General features: G+C 46.0%; 1 protein-coding gene across 27 annotated transcripts in view; it reads left to right on the top strand.

Moving 5' to 3' along the window:
* MADD (MAP kinase activating death domain) overlaps window positions 1–16163 on the top strand; it is a 46524-nt gene that overhangs the window by 23484 nt on the left and 6877 nt on the right. For all 27 annotated transcript variants that reach the window (XM_062196181.1, XM_062196180.1, XM_062196185.1 and 24 more), the window contains 5 exons: window positions 3208–3316; window positions 3877–3997; window positions 4091–4196; window positions 5637–5747; window positions 8555–8662. In XM_062196181.1, coding sequence (XP_062052165.1) covers window positions 3208–3316; window positions 3877–3997; window positions 4091–4196; window positions 5637–5747; window positions 8555–8662 — 555 coding nt within the window. The remainder of the gene's footprint in view (window positions 1–3207; window positions 3317–3876; window positions 3998–4090; window positions 4197–5636; window positions 5748–8554; window positions 8663–16163) is intronic.

The raw sequence follows: 16163 nt of genomic DNA, 5'->3' as shown, positions 1-16163 counted from the left end.
TTTATTTTTATTTGTTTGAAAGACAGAGTTGAGAGAGAGGTAGCGACACAGAGAGAGAGAGGTCTTCCATCTGCTGGTTCACTCTCCAAGTGGCTGCAACAGCTGGAGCTGAGCCGATCGAAAACCAGGAGCCAGGAACCTCTGTAGGGTCTCCCATGCGGGTGCAGGGGCCCAAACACTTGGGCCATCTTCCACTGCTTTCCCAGGCCATAGCAGAGAGCTAGATCGGAAGAGGAGCAGCCAGGACTAGAACCGGCATCCATTTGGGATGCAGGCGCTTTAGGCCAGGGCTTTAACCCACTGTGCCACAGCGCTGGCCCCAACTCTGCCTTTCAAATAAATAAATAAATCTTAAAAAGAAAAAAAAAAAAACGGATTTGTCCTAGGTCACGCCATAAGCTTTTGATCAGCTGGAATGAAACGAGTTGTTTTTTTTTTTTTTTTTTTTTTTTTTTTTTTTTTTTTTTTTTTGACAGGCAGAGTGGACAGTGAGAGAGAGAGACAGAGAGAAAGGTCTTCCTTTTTGCCGTTGGTTCACCCTCCAATGGCCGCCGCAGTAGGCGCGCTGCGGCCGGCGCACCGCGCTGTTCCGATGGCAGGAGCCAGGTGCTTCTCCTGGTCTCCCATGGGGTGCAGGGCCCAAGTACTTGGGCCATCCTCCACTGCACTCCCTGGCCACAGCAGAGAGCTGGCCTGGAAGAGGGGCAACCGGGACAGAATTCGGTGCCCTGACCGGGACTAGAACCCGGTGTGTCGGCGCTGCTAGGCGGAGGATTAGCCTATTGAGCCGCGGCGCCGGCCTATGAAATGAGTTTTTTTCAGTCCTTGCCTGAGACACACCACTTGCAGTGCATGTGTGCCTCCTAAGACACTGCTGGACACGATCCATTGCCACTTTACACTTTATTAAACAGAGATGAGGACAGCTGTTCTGTGTAAGAGTTCATAAGTCCTTGTCTTTGTAGGGAGAATGGAAGATGCAGTGTAGGTGAAATCAATTATGGTTCCCATTCCAGAGCTCTGTGTGTTCCTAATAGAGCCAGTGGCCTCCCACACTGAAGGCTGGGAACAGGATTGGGTGTCATCAGGCTGCTCTGATGGCCTCACCTCTCCCTCTGACTTTATTTTTTTTAAAAGAAGGGAAGACGTATTTATTTATTTATTTTTAATTAATTAATTTATTTGAGAGGTAGAGTTACAGACACTGAGAGGGGGAGACAGAGAAAAAGGTTTTCCTTCTGCTGGTTCATTCCCCAAATGGCCGCAATAGCCAGGACTCCAGGACTGCACCAATCTGAAGCCAGGAGCTTCTTCCTGGTCTCCCACACAGGTGCAGGGGCCCAAGCACTTGGGCCATCTGCTGCTGCTTTCCCAGGCCATAGCAGAGAGCTGGATGGTAAGTGGAGCAGCCGGGACTAGAACCGGTGCCCATATGGGATGCCGGTGCTGCAGGCAAAGGATTAACCTACTGCGCCACAGTGCTGGCCCCTCTCTCTGACTTTAAGCAGTTGTTCAGGTGTTTAAAATCCTTCTACGGTCCGCTCATTCTGAATAATGAGCCAGAACTGTTGATCAATGGAGCTATTCAGCTTGTGCCACCTTGCCTGTTAACTTCCTGAGACAAATTCTTGCTTGCTTTCTGCTGATGGACAAGGATTCTTGGTATGATTGAATTGCTAAGAGCAGTTACCTAAACTTCTTAACTCAAAAAAAGCTGTCTTAACAAGAAAAATATGTATATATATGTTTATATATATATATATATAAAATCACTGAGGTCCATTGGACAAAGTACTAGGCTGTGAACTGGGAGACTGGCATTTCGTTAACACTAATTAGGTATTGCCTAACCACCTGTGATCAGCTGTTTCTTCAGTGTATTATTGAAATGGCATGATTTGACCTACCTCTTACCTAGTTGAAAATCCTTTTTTGATGAGTAGAAAGTTTATTATTACAGAAGTGACAGGCAGTGATATTTCTCAAGGGCAATACGAGGTGGTAGGAAAGAGGAAATTAACATATACCCATTACCAAGCCAACACCAGATACTGTTAAGTGCTTTATGTATATGCATTTCAAATTTAATTATTGCAATAGTCTTATGAGATAAATACTATAACCTTCATTTTACAGATTAGGAAAAGGAAGCTCAGGGAAGCTAATATTTGTTCCTAAGGTCACACAGCTAATAATAGGCAAGGATCTGAACCTTGGTCAAACTGACTTCAACCCTGTATTCTTTCTACTGTCATGCTGATACCAGAGAATTAGCCTGCTTTTTTTTTTCTTTTTTTAATTTAATTTTTATTTTTTTTAACAGGCAGAGTGGATAGTGAGAGAGAGAGACAGAGAGAAAGGTCTTCCTTTTTGCCGTTGGCTCACCCTCCAATGGCCGCTGCGGCTGGCGCATCTTGCTGATCCGAAGCCAGGAGCCAGGTGCTTCTCCTGGTCTCCCATGCGGGTGCAGGGCCCAAGGACTTGGGCCATCCTCCACTGCCTTCCCGGGCCATAGCAGAGAGCTGGCCTGGAAGAGGGGCAGCCGGGATAGAATCCAGCGCCCCAACCGGGACTAGAACCCGGTGTGCCGGCGCTGCAAGGTGGAGGATTAGGCTGTTAAGCCACGGCGCCGGCCATAGCCTGCTTTTTTTTTTCTTTAAGATTTATGTTACTTGAAAGACACAGAGAGAAAAATTAATCTCCCACTCCCCAAATGTCTGCAACAGCTGGAGCTGGGCCAGACTGAAGCCAGGAGCTTGGAACTCCCTCTGTGTCTCCCATGTGTATGGCGGGAGCCTAAGTACTTGGGCAGTCTTTCCCAGGTGCATTAGCAGGCAGCTGGATTAAAAGTGGAGCAGCTGGGATTCAAACCCATACCCATGTGGGATGCTGGCGCTGCAGGTAGCAGCTGAACCCACTGCACAACTGTGCCAGCCTCATGATTTTTTTTTAAGAGAAAAATAAAAAGACTAAGAAGAAAAGATGTCAAATGAAAACCTGATTATATGGTTTAGAAGGCAATAACAGAAATAAGGGTTAACAGATTGAGATTTGGTTGAATCCTAGAAGCAAGCAAATTAGCAGAAGCAAGGATCCTGGGGTATATATGTCACAAATGGTTGGTGCTTGATTGCGTGAGCCTCTCACTAAGGCTTGGGTTACTTTGCTCCTGTTCCTGGCAGCTGACTGATCACCTCTTCTCCCCAGGGCAAAGCCCATAGCTTGAAGCCAGGTGTGAAGGAGAAGCTGGTGGGCAGCCCAATCCGCTGTTCTGAAGATGTCAGCCAGCGAGTGTATCTTTATGAGGGACTCCTAGGTAAGACGCAGACTGGGAAGGCCCCTTCCACTGAGAGAGCTGGGCTCAGTCAGGGGAGAGGGCAGCACTGCCAAGTAACTGCTTGGCTTTTCTGCTGATATCAGTACTGACGTTAAATGTGTCTTGGAATCTGAAGCAAGTGATTTCCTGGGTCTGGACCAAGCAGTGGGAAAACGCGTTGAGATTTTGGTATTAGTATTAATCAACAGCCTCTGTCTGTCTGCCTTTCTTTCCTTTCTTGCTACCATGGTCCTTCCTGCTCACAAATTGGCAGGAAGAGACAAAGGATCAATGTGGGACCAGTTAGAGGACGCTGCTATGGAGACCTTTTCTATAAGTAACCACCTTTCTTTGTGTGCTGTGTTCATCCCTCCTCTTTGGGAGGGACTGGGCCTCACTTGGAGGCGTGTGGGGCTGGAATGTTAGAACCGGGGTGGAGAGGTTTGTGTCTATCTGGTCCTGGAATGTGTAACGACTCCATTCTGGTGTTTACTCTTTGTTTGACAGTCGTATTCTTTAAATGCTAAGTCAGTCTCTTAAGAAACCTGTATTCTATGTAGGCAAAGAGCGTTCTACTTTATGGGACCAAATGCAGTTCTGGGAAGATGCATTCTTAGATGCTGTGATGTTGGAGAGAGAAGGGATGGGTATGGACCAGGGTCCCCAGGAAATGATCGACAGGTATGGGGCTTAGGAAACCCTTGGGAATATGCAAATTTAGCCTTCTCTCTGTTAGTTCTGCGGTCTCCCAGCTGACGCTGGTCTTCTACTTAGGTACCTGTCCCTGGGAGAACATGACCGGAAGCGCCTGGAGGATGATGAAGATCGCTTGCTGGCCACACTGTTGCACAACCTCATCTCCTACATGCTGCTGATGAAGGTAATGACAGCTTTGCTTACGTCCTGCACTACTGATGCTGGAAAGGCAAGGCTTGTTGCTGTCACTTAAATTCTGGGGTGAGTTAGGAAGCTGTCAGAGCAGCTTCCCAGGGCTCTGTACCTGATTGAAGGCCCAGAGCCTCTCCCCCAGCTCGCATATGATACCTGTATCGAAGCTGCCAGGCTGAGTTGTGGCCTTAACCAATGAGTCCATTCTCTTTGTTTCCTTTGAATGTACTTAGACTGCTAAGTAGTTTACAATGCCAGTAAAGCTCCTCACAGATAGAATTAATTTGTTTATGGTAGTTGTTTCTAAAACCTTACGAAGGATGCTCAGAATTCATTTCTCAGCACTAGCCCTTTATCATAGTGAATTTTCCATTGCTATAAAAAGAGCTGCCCATTAACAATGTAGTAGTGGGGCCGATGCTGTGGCGTAGCAGGTTAAGCTGCTGCCTGCCATGCCAGCATCCCATTTGGGTGCCAGTTTGAGACCTGGCTGCTCCACTTCTGATACAGCTCTCTGCTATGGCCTGGGAAAGCAGGAGAAAATGGCCCAAGCCCTTAGGCCCCTGTACCACATGGGAGACCCAGAAGAAGCTCCTCGCTCCTGATTTCAGATCAGCTCAGCTATGGCTGTTGAGGCCAATTGCAGAGTGAATCAACAGATGGAAGATCTTTCTCTCTCTCTGTCTCCTGTCTCTGTGTATCTTTGACTTTCAAATAAATAAACAAGTCTTCAAAAAAAACCAATGTAGTAGTAGGTTCTAGTTTGATTTGGTTGTGCTTGGTTTCCACAGCCGTGGAAGAAGTACATTACCAAATAAACAGTGATGCTGTGAAAGGGAAACCTAAGTTTGAGGCTGGGTGGAGAGTCATTTTGAGAACGAGCCCTGGGTTTCTCCTGTTCTTGCTGCCTCCCTAGATGTGCAGGGATCAGGCGAGCAAACGTGAAGGACGCTCTCCAGGCCAGACCCTCTTGGTTTGCTTCATTTTCCACATCAGGTTCATTCCACTGGTGAATTCCAGGAGTATTAGTTGACTCTGGTTGAGAAAGGACAGTTCCCTCCTTTGGAGGGAATTTCAGTTACAACTGAGTCCCAGGGTCACCAATCTGAGTCACTGTTTCTGAATTATACTCTGAGAATCCCTAAGGGTTTTAGGAACCAACGTTTCAGTCTTGGTTGGGCATAAAGAGGCAGTGTCTCCTTGCAGAGCCATTTCAAGAACAACTTTCTGCAGGAGCTAACCAGAGGCAGAACCAGGGTTCTTCCCGGCACGTGAGCAGGATGCAGAGTTGAGAGTGCCCTCCCGTGTGCGGTGACAGGTTTTGTCAGAATATCACTTCACTCGGACAGGAGGACACCTTTACATTCTTGGCTCTTCTCCTCAGTGGGAAAAGAGCAGACCCCTTACTAAGATTCCTGTTTTGGCTTTCCAGGTGAATAAGAATGACATCCGGAAGAAGGTGAGGCGCTTAATGGGAAAGTCCCATATTGGGCTTGTGTACAGCCAGCAAATCAATGAGGTGCTGGATCAGCTGGCGAACCTGGTAAGCACGGCTTGGCCATCCCCTGGGCTCCCCTTTCCCTGACTGGGCCTTCCAGTGTGATACAGAGGCTTCCCCATGGGTTGTTTCTTGTCTGAGTCTCTGTATAGTCCAGTTTGCCCCCAGCATGGGACATGGGGTAGTGGTTTTTGACTCTAGATGAAGCTTACAGCCCTCTTTTTGGAAATGGAATTCTGTATACTAAAACTTGCCTGGTATAGCCGTTGCAACGTGTGGTTTGTGGGCCTCTGAGACTCCAAAAGGTAGAGTGTTTTTGGCATAATACTAAAATGTTATGTGCCTTTTTCTCCAGTTGACATTTGCACTGATGCTATAAAAGCAGTGGTGGGTGAGACTGCTGGCACCTTAACAGACGAGGGCAGGGCCCCAAACACGCCATGAGCCGTCTTTGTCCTCACCTACACAGTGTCAGTTTGAAAAGAGCCAGTGTCTTGGTGAAGCAGTGAAAACCACTACTTTCATTACATCTTGCTGACAGATTACGTATCTTTTTATATTCTGTGTGACCACTGGGACTTATACATAAACCATTTCTGCCGCCAACCAAGTGTGGTGGTGGTTTTGAGGAAAAGCAGTTTGTAACAATTTGAGTTGCAAGGTGAACTAGGCCCTGTGTTCCTGGGACATCGTTTTTGCTCAGAAGGAGGGCTTAACAAACTCCGGCTGTTCAGAGCTGAGCGTTTGGTGGACGTTTTCTCCAAAATTAATAAAAGGGGCCTGTTGTTTCAAAGAAAACAGTGATAGCATATGTTGCCAATGATACAATTCAAGTTTTTTTAAGTGAAGGTAAACATTTTGGAAGAATTTTGAACTTGAGGCTTTCCAACATTTTAAAACTTTTCTAAGGAGATGTGTAGTAATATTAGTGAATCTGATTTTTTTATATTGTGTAATAAAACATGCCAGCATTTGGAAGAGCTGCATAATTTAGTGAACCAGGACACCCCACATCCAGTGTGAGATGTTACAGATTCAAGTGTGGATAAAGGTGCCCTCAAAATGGAAGGCAGACAGATGGATTTTAATGTAATAGTGTAAAGTGTTCAGTGCTGCGTTTTCAGATTACACATTGCAGCTAACTTTTGTACACTGATTTTTCCTAAGTCTTGTACAGTGCCAAAGAAGAATATGTGCAATAAAATCTTTTTCCCTGGGGCCAGCGCTGTAGCATAGAAGGATGTAGCATAGCTGCTACATCCCATGTGGTCACCAGTTCGTGTCCTGGCTGCTCCACTTCCAATCTAGCTCCCTGCTAATGAGCCTAAGAGAGCACTGGAGGATGGCCCGTATTCTTCTATCTGCTTCTCCATCCGATCTGTTGCTTTGATTGATGCAGATGAAGAAAATCTGACCTCACTTTCCCTATATTTGAAAAAGGGAAAAAAATTTTTTAAAAAAAGATTATTTAGGCCGGCGCCACGGCTCACTAGGCTAATCCTCCGCCTTGCGGCGCCGGTACCCTGGGTTCTATTCCCGGTCAGGGCACCGATACTGTCCCGGTTGCCCCTCTTCCAGGCCAGCTCTCTGCTGTGGCCAGGGAGTGCAGTGGAGGATGGCCCAAGTGCTTGGGCCCTGCACCCCATGGGAGACCAGGATAAGCACCTGGCTCCTGGCTTCGGATCAGCGCGGTGCGCCGGCTGCAGCGCGCTACCGCGGCGGCCATTGGAGGGTGAACCAACGGCAAAGGAAGACCTTTCTCTCTGTCTCTTTCTCTCTCTCTCACTGTCCACTCTGCCTGTCAAAAAAAAAAAAAAAAAAAAGATTATTTATTTGAAAGGCCAAGCTACAGAGAAAGAGAAGGAGAGGCAGAGAGAGAGAGTCTTCCATCCGCTGGTTCACTCTCCAGTTGGCTGCAATGGCTGGAGCTGTGCCAATCCAAAGCCAAGAGCCAGGAGCTTCCTCCAGGTCTCCCACACGGGTGCAGGGGCCCAAAGACTTGGGCCATCTTCTACTGCCTTCTCAGACCATAGCAGTGAGCTGGATCAGAAGTGGAGCAAGGGCCCGGCACTGTGGCACAGCAGGTTAAAGTCATGGCCTGAAGTGCCAGCATCCCATATGGGCCCCAATTCGAGACCCGGCTGCTCCACTTCTGATCTAGCTCTCGACTATGGCCTGGGAAAGCAGTAGAAGATGGTCCAAGTCCTTGGGACCCTGCACCTGCATTGGGAGACATGGAAGAAGCTCCTGGCTTCGGATTGGCTCAGCTCTGTCCATTGCGGCCAATTGGGGAGTGAACCATCAGATGGAAGACCTCTCTCTCTCTCTCTGTGCCTCTCCTCTCTCTGTGTAACTCTGACTTTAAATAAATAAATAAATCTTAAAAAAAAAAAAAAGAAGTGGAGCAGCCAGGACTTGAACCAGTGCCCATAGGGATGCCGGCACTGCAGGCAGTGGCTTTACCCACTACGCCATCATGCCAGCCCCTAAAACACAAGATTGTTTTACAAATGATATGTAGATTAGCATGTAATGTGTTTTTGTTAATGAATTATAGTTATTGTTAATAAATTAATAATTATTTAAAAATTTCTTGGTTTTAATTTCTAATATGGTATCTATAAATATAACTCACATGAACAAAAGTTCTTTGGGATCTTCAATAATTTTTAAGAGCTGTAGGCATCCTGAGATAAAAAATTGCGAGAATGCTTCCCTGGTGGTCAGTGGGCAGCAGAGGAGACTGTGCTGAAAAAGCTGCTCTGAACGTAATTGCTCAATGAGGGAGTCTTGGCCCAGAGCCCTCTGTAGGAGGGATGTGTGAGTGTCCTGAAAAGTCTCTCCTTCCTCAGAATGGACGTGATCTCTCTATCCGGTCCAGTGGCAGCCGGCACATGAAGAAGCAGACGTTTGTGGTACACGCAGGGACAGACACAAATGGAGACATCTTTTTCATGGAGGTGGGTACTGGTTGGGGGCTCAGGGGAATATTTGTGAATCACAAAGAACTAAAAGTGGTGCCAGAGTAGTTTTCCCATTTGTCTCATTTATCTTTTTGATCCATCTATCGTTAAATTGTCAGGTTATTTCACAAGTAATCAAATCAATGTTATGATTCTTTTATTCTTCCTTTTTTTTTTTTTTTTAAATTTTTGACAGGCAGAGTGGACAGTGAGAGAGAGACAGAGAGAAAGAAAGAAAGGTCTTCCTTTTGCCGTTGGTTCACCCTCCAATGGCCGCAGTGGCTGGTGTGCTGCGGCCAGCGCAGCGTGCTGATCTGATGGCAGGAGCCAGGTGCTTCTCCTGGTCTCCCATGGGGTGCAGGGCCGACTTGGGCCATCCTCCACTGCACTCCCGGGCCACAGCAGAGAGCTGGCCTGGAAGAGGGGCAACCGGGATAGAATCCGGTGCCCCGACCGGGACTAGAACCCAGTGTGCTGGCGCTGCTAGGCGGAGGATTAGCCTGTTGAGCCACAGTGTCGGCCTATTCTTCCATTTTTAACCTCTCTATTGGCTAGGTGATAATGTCATGATAGCCGTAAATTGGAACATATAAGATAGTATATATCAGGAGGGCTTGTACTTGTTCTCGTCTCCCTTCCATCAATTTCCTGATCACTGCTTCATAGTCCTATAGATAACCAGTTTTTGGTTTCTTTTGTTTATTTATGTGTGTATGTATTTATGTATGTGTGTATTTATTTATTCATTTATTTATGAGACAGAAAGCTTCCACCTACTGATTCACTCCCCAGTGGCCAGCAAAGGCTGGATCTGGCCTGGGCTGACTCCAGGTCTCCTATGTGGGTGGTAGGAGTCCAATTATTTGACTTTGGCTGCCTCCTAGGATGTACATTAGCAGGAAGTTAGAATCTGGAGCAGAACTAGGACTTGAACCCAGGCACTTTGGTATGGGTTGTAAATGTCCCAACCGGCAGCCTAACTGCTAGGCCAAATGCTGGCATCAGTAGCCAGTTTTATTGGTTTCCTTTTTATCTTCCAGTGGATTTTTATGCAAACAATAAAATACGAATATATGAATATAAAGTCTTCATTTTCTCTTTTCTTATAAAAGGTGGCACATTGTATCTGCTGTATCTACTGTTGTTTTTTTCTTAAACTCATCCTGGTGGTGTTCTGTTTCAGTACAACAGAAAGCTCTCTGTAGGACCACCTACATTCCATGCTCTGACTGTGCCAGTCAGCACATATGGATCCTTGGGTACTTTCCAGTATTTTGCTGGTGCTAGTTTTTGTACAGGTGTCTGTGAGAAACCCCTGATGAGGGATTGCTGGGTCACAGGGACAGTACACTTGTAATTTTGGTCAGTAAGACTCCTTAGTATCCCATTCCCCCTTTGCCAGTTACTCTGTTGAACAGATTGGATCACTTACCTGTGGAGTACCTCACATTCTAGGTTCTTTGTGAATTGAACCTCCTAGGTGTCACTAACGTGCTTCTCACTTGTATTTCTTATAAACTAATAGCTCAGTCCAGAGGTCTAATCAGTTTCAGAATCAGCGTTTTGGCAAGAATACTACACAGGTGGTGCTGTGTTCTTCCAGTTGTCTTGTATGGTCGTTTCTCTCCTGATGGTCAGTGGTTCACATGGAGACAGCCAGATGTGGCCACTGTAAACTTTCTCATTTGTCTTCTGATTTTGCCTGTGATATTTTTTGCTATGCAGAAATTTTTTTCTTTTTTTATGTAATTTGTTTAAATGTACTTTGAAGGCCGGCGCCGTGGCTCAATAGGCTAATCCTCTGCCTTGCGGTGCCGGCACACCGGGTTCTAGTCCCGATCGGGGCACCGATCCTGTCCCGGTTGCCCCTCTTCCAGGCCAGCTCTCTGCTGTGGCCAGGGAGTGCAGTGGAGGATGGCCCAAGTACTTGGGTCCTGCACCCCATGGGAGACCAGGATAAGCACCTGGCTCCTGCCATCGGATCAGCAAGGTGCGCCGGCCGCAGCGCGCCAGCCGCGGCGGCCATTGGAGGGTGAACCAACGGCAAAGGAAGACCTTTCTCTCTGTCTCTCTCTCTCACTATCCACTCTGCCTGTCAAAAAAATAAATAAATAAATAAATAAATTTAAAAATAAATAAATAAATAAATGTACTTTGAAAGGTAGAGAGTCAGAGATCTCGTATCCGCCAGTTAACTCCTTAAATGCCTGTAACAGCTGGGGCTGAGCCAGGCGAAAGCTGAGAGCCTGGAATTCAATCCAGATCTCCCATATGGGTGACAGGCACCTAACTACTTAAACCATGACCTACTGCCTTCCAGGGTGTGCATTAGAAAAGTAAAATCAGGAGCAGAGCTAGGACTGGAACCTAGGCACTCCAGTATGGGATGGAGGCATCCCAAATGATGTCTTGTTTTATGTGTGTGTGCTTAATTTTTTAAAAAAGTTTTATTTATTTACTTGAAAGTCGGAATTACAGAGAGAGGAGAGAGAGAGAAAGAGAGAGAGGAGAAGGAAGGGAGAGAGAGAGAGAGATCTTCCATCTGCTTGTTCACTCCCCAAATGGGCGGAACTGTGTCAATCCAAAGCCAGGAGCCAAGAGCTTCTGGGTTTCCCATATGGGTGGCAGGGGCCCAAGCACTTGGACCATCTTCAGCTGCTTTCCCAGGCACATTAGCAGGGAGCTGGATTGGAAGTAGAGCAGCCAGGACTTGAACCAGTGACCATATGAGATGCCAACACTGCAGACTGCAGCCTAACCTGCTGTACCGCAGCCTCAGCCCCCCCTCCCCCAATGATGTCAACTGCTGTGTCAAACGTGTGCCCCAGAAATCTTTTGCTTTCAGGTAAAAGTAGTTAAATAATCAGTTATTCCTTTTATGGCTTTTGGATTTTAAGTCCTACTTAGAAAAAAAGCTTTTCTTACTCCAGGATTATAAAGGCATTTGTCCATGTTTTCTTCATTTCTGTGTTTTAACCAAAGTAGATCTTTTCCAAGTAATTTTAGAGGTCAGGGACAGCTCCTACTTTAAGTAGTAATACTAAATAACATTTTAGGTTATCTCTTCAGCTTTGGTTTAACTGAGTTTATTTTTTTTTAAAGATTTATTTATTTATTTGAAAGGCAAAGATACAGAGAGTCAGAGGCAGAGAGAGAGAAGTCTTCCATCCATTGAATTAATCTCCAAATGGCCACAACAGCCAAAGCTGGGCCAATCAGGAGCCAGGAACTTCTACTTGGTCTCCCACAAGGGTACAGAGGCCCGAGGACTTGGCCATCTTCTACTGCTTTCCTAGGCCATAGCAGAGAGCTGGATGGGAAGTGGAGCAGCCGGGACTCGAACCAGCACCCATATGATAGGATGGCACTGCAGGCGGTGGCTTTACCCACTACGCCACAGCGCTGGCCCCCCTAGTTTAATTTTCACGCTCAGTTTTTTGAGCAAGTGGTTTAGCAACCACAGCCTGGGGGCTGGGGTTACTCTGATGCAGAAACAAATGTGCTAGGGTAGTTGAGAAGGCAGTCATTTTCAGGTCGCCTTTTTGAGGGATTAGGATTTGGCCAGGTGTTTCTGAGAGCTGATCACTAACCTAGGATACCTGTGCCATAGCAGAGGTGGCAGGTGATCCCTGCCCTTTCTGGCTCCTTTTGAAAACTAAGCGTCTCCAGAAGATTCCTTGAAACACAGGACTCAGTATCGCCACTGTACATGCAGCCTTGTGCTGAGCCTCTGGAGTGTGGAATTGGCTCCTTTACCCTCACAGCACCTGTTCTTGAAGTATTGCCACACCATGCAACAGTGCCTCCACCACTGTGTCGTCTGTGGCCACTCAGGCTGTCTGATCTCGCCTTTCTCAGAGCTCAACCTGAGATCTGATCTGTTAGCCATTTGGGAAGGCTTTTCATGGCTTTTTTTTTTTTTTACTTGATTTTTTTTTTAGTTATAAAAGTAAAATAATATATGCTGTAATTTTTTTTCTTTTTTTAATAGAAAGCTTTTATTTAGTAAATATAAATTTCATAAGTACAACTTTCAGATTGTAGCGGTTCTTTCCCCCGTACCCTTCCTCCCACCCCCAAACCATTCCACCTCTTACTCCCTCTCCCCTCCCATTCTTAAGATTTGTTTTTAATTATCTTTATATACAGAAGATCAACTCTATACTAAGTAAAGATTGCAACAATTTGCACCCCACTAAGACAGCCAAAGTAGAAAGTGCTGTTTGAGGACTCGTTTTACCGTTAATTCTCATGGTACAACGATAAGGACACATTAAGGTCCTACATGGAGAGCAAGTGCACAATGACTTCTGTTGTTGATTTAACAATTCACACTCTTATTTATGATGTCAGTGATCACCTGAGGATCTTGTCATAAGCTGCCAAGGCTATGGAAACCTCTTGAGTTCACAAACTCCGACATTATTTAGACAAGGCCATAATCAAAGTGGAAGTTCTCTCCTCCTTTCAGAAAAAGGTACCTCCTACTTTAATGGCCCCTTCTTGCCACCAGGATCTCACACACAGATATCTTTCATGTAGGTCATTTTTTGCCACAGTGTCTTGGCTTTCCATGCTTGAGAAACTCTCATGGGCATTTTAGCCAGATCCAAATGCCTTAAGGGCTGATTCTGAGGCCAGAGTGCTGTTTAGGGCATTTGTCATTCTATGAGTCTGCTTATATCCCGCTTCCCATGTCAGATCGTTCTCTCCTTTTTAATTCTATCTATTGTTATTACCAGACACTTGGTCTTATTTATGTGATCTCTTTGACATTTAATCCTATCTTTCTGATCAGTTATGAACTTAAACTGATCACTTTAACTAGTAAGATGGTATTGGTACCTGTCAACTTAATGGGATTTGGAGTCCCATGGCAAGTTTTTAGCTTTACCCTTAGGGGTAAGTCCGAGGGGATGTGTGCCGAACTGTGTATCTCCTCCCTCTCTTATTCTCACTCTTATTTTTAACAGGGATCAATTTTCAATTGGATTTAAACACCTAAGAATAATTCTGTGTTAAGAGTTCAACTAATGGTATTAAAGTAAAACAATATATGTTGTAAATTTTTCAAACCATATAAAGTAAGTAAGGTAAACATTCCCTCCACTTCATCCCAGTTCCACTCCCCAAAGGTAATCACTGTTGAGAGTTTGGTTTTATCCGTTCAGATTAAAACAACAACAACAAAGCCTATTTGTGTAAATATATTTTATATATATGGAATTTTGTTTTAGGATTTATAAAAATGATATAACTTTTTTTTAAAGATTTATTTATTTATTTGAAAGTCAGAGTTACACAGAGACAGAAGGAGAGACAGAGAGAGAGAGAGAGGTCTTCCATCTGCTGGTTCATTCCCCAATTGGCCACAATGGCCAAAGTTGCTCCAATCCGAAGCCAGGAGCCAGGAGCTTCTTCCGAGTCTCCCACATTGGTACAGGGGCCCAAGGACTTGGGCCATCTTCCTCTGCTTTCCCAGGCCACAGCAGAGAGCTGGACCAGAAGTGGAGCAGCTGGGACTCGAACCAGTGCCCTTGTGGAATGCCGGCACTTCAGGTGGCAGCTTTACTGGCTAGGCCACTGCGCTGGCCCCTGTAACTTTTTTTTTTTTTTTTTTAACTTAATGTATCATGGCCATCTTTCCATGTTTTCAAGTTGTTGCTTAGTCATTAGGTGTTATCCTATTTACTTAGTGCCTCCCACTGGATTCTGTAGGACATATTCCTGGACGTGGAGTTTCCAAATCGAGCTTATATACATTTAAAATTTGGATAGATTCTGCCTCATTGCCAGCCAAAAGACTGCATCGGTGTGTAATTTGACAAGCAGCACAGGAAAGCCACATTATTACCATCATTCCTCTGGCCCAGAAATCATGGGGCCTTAAATATGCACCCCACCTTTACATGATGTTCTTAAAGGCTTATGGAAGGTGGAGTGGCATTGTCCATTTTCCACATGACGGGATCCACAGTCAGACTGGGCTAGGGCTAGGACTCAAGCTTTCCTAATCTGATTGCTGCTGCTTTGCTCCTTTCTTCAGAAGGAACTCCAGGCAGATGTGGTTGCTTAGACCTCATAGTCTTTTTTTTTTTTTTTTTTTTTTTTGACAGACAGAGTGGATAGTGAGAGAGAGAGAGGAAGGTCTTCCTTTTGGCCATTGGTTCACCCTCCAGTGGCCGCTGCGGACGGCGCATCTCGCTGATCCAAAGCCAGGAGTCAGGTGCTTCTCCTGGTCTCCCATGCGGGTGCAGGGCCCAAGGACTTGGGCCATCCTCCACTGCACTCCCAGGCCATAGCAGAGAGCTGGCCTGGAAGAGGGGCAACCGGGATAGAGTCCGGCGCCCCAACCGGGACTAGAACCCGGTGTGCCAGCGCCGCAAGGCGGAGGATTAGCCTGTTAAGCCACGGCGCCGGCCAAGACCTCATAGTCTTATGTATTCCTTATTCAGTCACCTAATATATATGCAGCCCGTATTATATGCTTGGCCCACTGCTGGGTTGTGGGGATTATAGCAGTGAATCAGACTGACATGGTTTCTGTTGCTCTTTCAGAGTTGATAAGCCATCGGGGAATTCAGATAATCAAAGAGTGTCATAAAATGTGATGGACATCATCGGGGGCGGGAGTTAGGGAAATATGTACCAAGGGCCTGGGAGTCATGGACAGCTCCTCGGAAGAAGTGACCTTTGAGCTTAGAATTGAAGAAGTAAGAGCTAATCGTTGGAGTAGGGCAAAGAAAGAGTGGCCCGGGGGTACCTGAAGACTCAGTGAGGATGTGGTTGAGGGCAAAGGGAAGCCATGCGAGTGGCAGACATCAGGTAGGTAGGGGACGTCAAGGGAAGATCTGTCCAGAAAGAGAAGTAGAGTTCAGGTGTGGACAGGGTGAGTATGAGAAGCTGCTCGGCATGAGAGGCCCCTGTGGAGAAAGAATTAAGAATATTAACATGGTAATAATAGTCACTCTTGTATTTCTTCTGTCTGATGTTTTGTTATAGCTGTTAACCATATGTGCTTCCTATAGGCTTTTTGGTGCATTAACTCATTGTGTCTTCACAACTACTCCACAAAGTTATCTCCATCTTACACATGAGGAAATCTAGACACAGAGTAACTTATTCATGGCGCCACAGCCAAGTAATGGCTGAACGCAAAGTGTAACCCAGACAGTCTGACTTCCACTGTGTGCACTAGCAGGAAACTGGACCAGAAACAGAGCCCAGAACTTGAACCCAGGCACTCCAGTAGAGGATGTCGAGTCCACCTCCGGGCCACATGCCTGCCACCTGTTTTGAATAGTTTTTGTGCAGTAAGCATTGTTCATGTGTCACTTATGTTATTAATTTATGAAAATACTTTTATAGGAATAGGAATAGGGGGCTGGTGTTGTGGCACAGTGGGTGAAGCCACTGCCTGCAATGCCAGCGTCCCATATGGGCGCCGATTCAAGTCCCGCTGCTCCACCTCCAATGCAGCTCCCTGCTAGTGGCCTAG

The sequence above is a fragment of the Lepus europaeus genome, chromosome 7, assembly GCF_033115175.1.
Source record: "Lepus europaeus isolate LE1 chromosome 7, mLepTim1.pri, whole genome shotgun sequence".
NCBI classification, from domain to species: domain Eukaryota; kingdom Metazoa; phylum Chordata; class Mammalia; order Lagomorpha; family Leporidae; genus Lepus; species Lepus europaeus.
The sequence above is the reverse complement of the archived record's forward strand: the minus strand, read 5'-3'. Positions and strand labels throughout refer to the sequence as shown.